This window comes from Chiloscyllium plagiosum, unplaced genomic scaffold, assembly GCF_037043375.1.
Source record: "Chiloscyllium plagiosum isolate Xiang-an unplaced genomic scaffold, Cpla_swu_hap1 HiC_scaffold_32, whole genome shotgun sequence".
Lineage (NCBI taxonomy): Eukaryota > Metazoa > Chordata > Chondrichthyes > Orectolobiformes > Hemiscylliidae > Chiloscyllium > Chiloscyllium plagiosum.
The window spans coordinates 40,751,235-40,759,360 of NW_028270170.1; the positions used below are offsets into that span (position 1 = coordinate 40,751,235).

The 8,126-nt window shown below is 46.2% G+C and overlaps 1 protein-coding gene across 3 annotated transcripts; it reads right to left on the reverse strand.

Annotated features, from left to right (window-relative positions):
• Nucleotides 1-5,466: 5,466 nt before the first annotated feature.
• LOC148141814 (reprimo-like protein) lies at nt 5,467-7,754 on the reverse strand. Of its 3 annotated transcripts, none has more exons than XM_087977660.1 (2): nt 7,593-7,754; nt 5,467-6,361 (listed from the first exon to the last, which is right to left on the reverse strand). In XM_087977660.1, the coding sequence occupies exon 2, from the start codon at nt 5,967-5,969 to the stop codon at nt 5,658-5,660; it is 312 nt and encodes a 103-aa protein (XP_087833786.1). In that variant the 5' UTR covers nt 5,970-6,361; nt 7,593-7,754; the 3' UTR covers nt 5,467-5,657. The 3 variants fall into 3 exon arrangements, with proteins under 3 accessions (XP_087833786.1, XP_087833785.1, XP_087833784.1); XM_087977659.1 differs by lacking the exon at nt 7,593-7,754 and adding an exon at nt 7,348-7,487; XM_087977658.1 differs by lacking the exon at nt 7,593-7,754 and adding an exon at nt 7,306-7,483.
• Between the last annotated feature and the right edge of the window lie 372 nt (nt 7,755-8,126).

The following is an 8,126-nucleotide window of genomic DNA, read 5'->3' on the forward strand; positions in this document are numbered from 1 at the left end:
GTCAGAACTGTTCATTTTTTACTCATTTTCCAATACCCTTCGGTTCTGAAGAGTCATATCAGATTGGAAATGTTGACTGTGTTTCTCTCCACAGATGCTGCCAGACCTGCTGAGTTTCCCCAGCATTCTCTCTGTCGGTTTCAGATTTAGAACATCCGCAGTATGCTGCTTTTATACAAGTGCATCTTCTGTCTAGTTACTGACCCGTATAATTCTCGACATTTACTGATCTGAAGACAAATTCCTCGTGTTCTTATTCAATTCTGTTACACAGTACGTTGCTCAATTAAGCCCCTAATGAACTCTGAATTTCTCAGAACTGGCAGTGATAGCGTTGGTTTCAGGGTCATGAACAGCCTCAAGTGACAGTGCGAGAGGGGAGAATGGAGCTGGAAGTCTGGGCAGCTGGTGAACAATGTGAAAGAGGCACATCCCGATTCGATCTATCTGTACTCTCCGGGGCGGCGAGAGTGGGGTCTACCAAAGGACGTCCAAAATAACTTTTAAACCCAAAGTACGGTTGCAGTGACGGGACAACGGCAGTGCTGTACAGTATACCGAGAAACCTAAACATCACATCGATATTTGCGGTTTCATTGCATTTCCCTAGCACCTGGACAGAGAACTGAAGGAGCGAATTACAATCAAATCACGACAGCCTTTAAATAACAACAAATTACTGCGGATGCTGGAATCGGAAATCAAAAGAGAAAATGCTGGAAAATCTCAGCACGTCTGACAGCATCTGTAAGGAGAGAAAAGAGCTGACATTTCGAGTCTAACTGACCCTTTGTCAAAGCTAAAAAAAAGGGAGAAATAGGAGGTATTTATACTGGGCTGAGAGAAGGGGAGTCATGGCTCCAGAAGTAAAGGTAGCAATAAAGAGGTGATAATGACAGTGCATAGAGAGATGACAGGGAGATTAGGAGCTGTGAATGACCAAGGCTGAAACCAGTGCTATGTGACAAAATATGTGGGGGATGGGTGAAGCAGAGATAAAATGGAAAACAGGGGAGAAGGGTAGCAAAGGGGGAAGAGGAGAGGAAAATGGTGATGAGAGAGTGGGGAGCGAGAGAAAGAGAGACAATCACGAAACAGAACAGTGAAAAAAATACAAAAAAAGAAGACAAATAAAATAAATGAAATAAAATTATGGAGCAGAATGAAAACAGAGGGTTCGAGATGGGATAATCATCTAGGTACAAACAATGACTGCAGATGCTGGAAACCAGATTCTGGATTAGTGGTGCTGGAAAAGCACAGCAGTTCAGGCAGCATCCGAGGAGCAGGAAAGTCGACGTTTCGGGCAAATAACTGATGAAGGGCTGCTCCTCGGATGCTGCCAGAACTGCTGTGCTTTTCCAGCACCACTAATCCAGAAAATGGGATAATCATCTGAAGTTGTTGAATTCAATGTTGAGACCGGCAGGCTGTAACGTGCCCAGTGGGAAGATGAGATGCTGTTCCTCCAGTTCGCATTGAGCTTTACTGGAACATTGCAGCAGGCCAAGGACAGACATGTGGGTATGGGGGCAGGATTGTGTGTTGAAGTGACAAGCCACGGGAAGGCCCGGGACCTGATTGCGTGCAGACTGAAGGTGCTCAGCAAAGCGATCACCCAGTTGGCGTTTTGTCTCTCCGATATAGAGGAGACCACATTGGGAGCAACGAATGCAATAGACCAAATGGAAAGAGGTACAAGTGAAACGCTGCTTAATCTGAAATGAGTGTCTGGGGCCTTGGATGGTGAGCATGGAAGAGGTAAAAGGGCAGGTGTTGCACCTTCTCCGTTACAGCCTGCCGGTCTCAACACTGAATTCAACAACTTCAGATGATTATCCCATCTAGACCCCGCTGTTTTCATTCTGCTCCATTATTTTATTTCGTTTATTTTATTTCTCTTCTTTTTTTGTATATTTTTTTCACTGTTCTGTACCTCTTATTTCGTGATTGTCTCTCTTTCTCTCGCTCCCCACTCTCTCACCACCTTTTTCCTCTCCTCTTCCCCCTTTGCTACCCTTCTCCCCTGTTTTCCATTTTATCTCTGCTTCACCCATCCCCCACATATTTTGTCACAGCTTCAGCCTTGGTCATTCACAGCTCCTAATCTCCCTGTCATCTCTCTATGCACTGTCATTATCACCTCTTTATTGCTACCTTTGCTTCTGGAGCCGTGACTCCCCTTCTCTCAGCCCAGTATAAATACCTCCCTATTTCTGCCTTTTCTTTAGCTTTGACAAAGGGTCAGTTAGACTCGAAATGTCAGCTCTTTTCTCTCCTTACAGATGCTGCCAGACCTGCTGAGATTTTCCAGCATTTTCTCACGACAGCGTTTATGTTCCTCTGGGGTCCTTAGTTCGAGCCCACAGCCTGTTCTCTCAAAGTGCTTCCGCAGCAAGTCCCAATGAGGTCAAAGTTAAAATAGATTTATAAGGCGAGACACAATAAACTGGGACTGAGCAGTTTATAGGTTTGTCCACTCTTGCTGACCTGCAGTTTGTAGCCACACTATTCCGTCAGAAGAGGACTCCCATCATTTTGTTGTTGTTGAGAATAAGGAAAGAGATCCCAATTTAGAATGAACGCCTTGTCGATAGCCTCTCAAGAAATTAACCTTTTGCATTGCCGTAGACTCCATAATAATCGCCTGCAGTTGGCAACTGGTTAGCCGGAGATTGCTGGCGATTGGAGGAAATGGGGGGTAGGGGGTTGGGATAGATTCCCGGACGCAGTGGAGGGTCGACACAAGGTTAGTGAAAGGTGAATATATCTCACAACTCATTCCAACAAACATCAGGGAGACAGGTTACACTACACCCTGCGGACTAGATCTGAAAGGTCAGACAGCACAAAGTGGGTCTCCCAAAGCAGATTTTCTCTGAGATTGAGGCTTTATTTGCCTCTTTCTCTTGGTGGTTGGTGGGGGGCGGGGGGGAGGGGGTTGGAAGTTAGAAGGAGAGGGAGGGGATAGGAAATCTCAGGTGTGGCCGCCGATGGTAGTCAGCTTGCGCTGGAATCGGGTTGAATCTCTAACCGAGAATGATAGCCTTCCAACCAGCTCAGGTCTCCCGACGCAAACTGCACTCGAGTTTCCTGGCTCCATCCTTACTATCCTAAGGAAACGATGGAAAAAAAAACATGCTGGAAAAGATGTCAGAATATACAAAAGCAGAGACAGAGAAATACAGGGCCATGCGTGTGTAATCAAACATCATACACCAGCAGATGTTCCTGTGTGAAGGCTACACACAGAGAGGGGTATTATGGAACCATCCCGGTAACACTATACGCTGTGTATCAGAGATATTCACTGAGCCCCGAAAGATATCTGCTTCTCTTCCTGCAGATGCTGTCCGACCTGCTGAGTTTTTCCAGCATCCTTTTTCAGATTTCCAGTTTTGTCTTCACATTAGAAATGCTGTAAACTTTGTCTGGAATGTACCTTCAATTCTAAACCAAAATGTAGCAGCGAAATCCCTAACATGCAAGTCATAGAGTCATACGACAAGGAAACAGACCCTTGGATCGAACTAATCCATGTCGAACATAATCCCAGACTAAACTGGTCCCACCTGCCAGCTCCTGGCCCATATCCCTCCAAACATTTCCTATTCGTGTCTTTGAAACGTTCTAACTGTACCTGGATCCACCGCTTCATTCCACACATGCACCACTCTCTGCGTAAAAAAAGCTCCTCGTGTATTTTTTTTAAAAAAACCTTTCTCCTCTCACCTTAAGAATATGCCCCTTAGCCTTGAACCTCCCCACCCATAGGGAAGGACACTTGCTATTCACTTTATCTACACTCTCATGACATTATAAATGTCAGCCCTCAACCTCCTACGCTCCAGTGAAAAAAGTTCCAGCCTCTCCTTATAAAGCAAACCCTCCATTCCAAGCAACATCCTGGTAAATCTGTCCTGAATCCTTTCCAGCCTAATTATGTCCTTCCTCTAACAATGCAACCAGAACTGGACACATTACACGAGAAGAGGGTTCAGCAACCTCCTGTACAACCTCAACATAACGTCCCAACTCCTATCCTCAAAGTCTGAGCAATGAAGGCAAGCGTGCTAAACGCTTTCTGGACCTAATAAAAATGGAAAGGACTGCAGATGTTGTAAATCAGAAACAAAAACGGAAATTCTTGCCAGCCATTTCTGCCTTTTTAACCAGGAAAATGGAGGTGAGGAACATATCAGCCATGATGGAATGGCGGAGCAGACTCGGTGGATTGAATGGCCTCATCTTTATCTTATGAACTGATGTGACTCAAATTTCTAAGAATTATGTACATGAACCTCTACATAATTCATGTAGAACAGGTGCCTCTGTTCTACAACACCACTTTTAATTGTATAAGTCTTAATTTTAATAGTCTAAGTTCTTCAAATCGTCCAATTCGTTTGAACAGAAATTGCTGGAGAAACTCATCGGGTCAGGCGGCATCTGTGGAGAGGGGGAGGGAAAGAGTTAACAGTCGGGTTCTGAAGAAGGGTCACTGCACTCTTAAGCACTAACTCCGTTTCTCTCTCCGTAGATGCTGCGGGACATGCTGAGTTTCTCCAGCAATTTCTGTTTCATTTTCCAGCAGTTTTTTTTTAATTTTCGATTCAACATTTCGAATCCATGACCATATTTTTCGGTTGTTGCCGGACCTTCAGAGTTTCCGCAGTCTCTGTGTGCGCTTTACCGCAAATTTCAGAACTCCAGCGTCTCTGCAGTATGTTTTTAACCTTCCACCGATAAATTAATCTAATGTCAGTGACAGCTCCGTTTGCGAGCATTTCCCATCCACAAGAACAAACAATAATCTCAAACCAAGCGGATTTTTGGAATTTTTTTATCAACATTTTTTTTTGTTTGCATCACAAGTTTTAAAAACAAGAAACTTTTTAAAAATCGCGTTGGATGAGAAAGGTAGACACATCGAGTTGAAATGCCAGGCTCTGTAGGATCTGAAACAAACCATGCTGTAATTTCTGAAAGAGACTGGGGTTTGGGGAAGTTAAGGGTTAAACAGTCACTGAGTCACGGGACGGGGTGGTGGGGAAAATCATGCGATTTTTCAATCAAAAATCATCCAGAAAACATTACAAAATGCTTCAGTTACTTCTGTTTGCAGTCCGGAGTCAGTTTCATATACATTACATGTCAATTTTGACAAAAAAAAGTGATTCAAAGGTACCAACACATGCAATATTCGCTGCACAATCCCCTTCCTGTCCCTCCCCTCCTCACTTTTCCTCTGTCCACAACTTTTCCCCCCCATTTTACACTCTCACCCTCACAAAGTGCGGTAATCTCATGCAATGTTGTAATTATGTTCAGACTGTTTCAGTTCTGCATGCAACATTAATCCTGCGGTACCCCACCCCCCCGTGCACATCGACAAGGGCATAAGGACTACCCAAAATGTCAACATTTCTTCCATAAACTCTGTCCTTTCATTCACCCCCCCACCCTCCCAACCAGAGAATAAAATATTTCCTTTCGCGTCCCCTCTATCTTTGAAAGCCGTCGAACGGTGCTTTACCTGCACCACTTTAACCGCCCCGGGACCCTCCCCTGGCTGAGGACAGACTCACTCTGTATAGGCAGGGTGGAATAGGCCCACTGCTTACATTAATAAAAACAGGGGTGAGGTCAGCTCGCTACTAATACAAGCCAACTATCACCGCTTCCACATCCTTCGAGGGTCGCCTGTCCTTCACCAAGAAATTGATCATGCTCTCGGATTTAATCATTAGATTGCAGCCCAGAAAGAAAATGCCGAAGATGACAGTTAATGAGAGAACGCAGAGGACAGCAATCTGTACCACCCTCATGATGAATAGTTTCTGTTCCTCCTGATTTAAGCTCAAAGAGCCGTCAGTAGTCACAGCGCTTTGGTTACAACATCCCAGAACTGTCTTACTGGCATAAAACCCTTCTTCCGTCACAGTCTGATTGAAGAAAGTAGAATTCATCTTTGGATTTCCAGAAACAGCCTCCTTTGTTTGTCTGAGATAGAGGAATGTTAAGGGGGTAACAGCAGGGAGCTGGTTACTGCTGCCTGGCGCGAGTCTGCATCTTAAATTCAGCTTCTGTCCTCGCTTCTGAGGGATTGGAGATCTCCCCGAGTCTTCAGGTAGATTTTTCCTCAACTGGCATCCGTTGGACTCGAACTGGCGCCAACAGCAACAGTGTTGGGGGACAGGCTTGTTTGATGTGGGATTTTTTTTTGTCAGGAGAGGAGCTGTGGTGTCTCCCGAGCCCAGTTCCTTCTCACAGACAAAGCTGCTCCATCAGCCTGACAGTTACAGGAGGTTTATAAAGGCGCCCGGAACCAACCAGCAGGAACCTAGAGGGTGGAGACACACTACACCGGAGACGGGGAGAGAGAGAGAGAGAGAGAGTACAGGAGGTGGTCACAGACCCTGATAGAAACGAACGCAAGACAAACTTCTCCAGTCTCAACCTTTAGGATAATAGATCTAACCATTTCCCGCTCACTGCTAGGAGTAATCTGCAAACTTTTCTCGCTCCCAATCGTCTCTACCACGTTTGTTCACCTATTTATGTCGCTCAACCCGACTGAGGGACTGCCGACTTGTCTCGCCTATTGCTAACGGCGAAAACTAGTCTGACTTTGGGAGGGAGAGTCACCAGAAACGGCAGCTGGCTGTGAACGGTTCTCACAGACTACACTTCATTCTTCTCTCTCTGTCCTCTCTCTCTGTGCCTAACCTCCCTCTCTCTCTGTCCCCACCCTCTCTCTTTCTTCTCCACTTTCTCTGCCCCCGCACTCTCCCTCTCTGTCCCCACTCTATCACTCTGTCCCCAATTCTCTCTCTGTCCCACCCTCTATATCTCTGAACCTAACCTCTCTCTCTCCTCACTCTCTCTTTCCTCTCTCTCTGTCCCCAACCCCTCTCCCCACACTCTCTCTCTTTTCCACACTCTCTGTCCCCACTCTATCACTCTGTCCCCACTCTCTCTCTGTCCCCACCCTCTATCTCTCTGAACGTAACCTCTCTCTGCCCCCACTTTCTCTCTCCTTCCTCTCCCTCTCTGCCCCCACTCACGCTCTGTCCTCACCCTCTCTCGTTGCTCTCTTCCCGTCTCTTCCTCTCTCTACCCCTTCCCAACCTCTTTTTCTTCCTCACTCTCTCCCTAATCTCTCTCTTTTCTCCACTCTTTCTCTCTGTCTCCACCCTCTCGCTGCCCCGCATCCACCTCAATTGTTACTGAAAAAGGGCTGGATTTTAAATGTAGACAAACAGACAGCATCGTATCTATCAAAGTGCCGCGCTTTAAATGTACCCCATGCGTAAGAATTGAAGACTTCAAATAATGTTTGCAAACCGCTGGGGGAATGTGCAGCATTCCGGTACTGGAGCGAGGAGATCGCTGTAATTCCGATGTGTGCGTGTGTCCGTCTGGATCAGCTCCCTCCCTGTGTCTCTGTGAGCACACCCTGCTCCTGAGACTGCAGTCGGCGCTGAAGCACACACTCTCCCTCTCTCTCACACACACACACACATGGTTGGAGCCCTTTGTTGGAGATGCCTTTACACAGTCGCACGGCTACCGCCCCGTCACACACTGACCTTGCTCAAACCCGCTCAACATGAACACATCTGAACTTGGCAGCTCACTGCCACACTGTGAATTTTGTTCAGACTGGGGATCCCGTCCCTTGCCCAGGGTTTCTGGGAATGATTTCTGTAGCGTCTTTCGACATCCCCAGAGCACTCACTTGGAACCAAATGGAGCATTCTTCTAGTTATAATGGCGGGGTATGCCACAAACAACACTTTGGTAATCTAACTCAGGTAATCTGTTGATCGAGGGATAAATGTTGACACTGCTTGGTACAGTTCGACTTAATCTTCAGATAACCATACCTGGCTCCATATATCAGCAGGCAATACCAACATGTGGTTGGGATAAATCTGCTGCAACCACTCCCTTTCTGACTGGGTCTAACTCGCTGTAAAGGTTAGATAGTCTGACAAGGAGGTTCCTGCCTTATTGCATCATGTCAATCAAACACTGTACAGCTAACATGAGCAATGGTCCAAGACTAGGATGTACTTAAGCTTGGGGTACCAAGGTGCTGTGGGAAAAGACCACTGTCTAAG

Coding starts and splice junctions, on each gene's coding strand:
- LOC148141814 (XM_087977660.1), bottom strand. CDS start 5,969: ATGAATTCTACTTTCTTCAATCAGACTGTGACGGAAGAAGGGTTTTAT.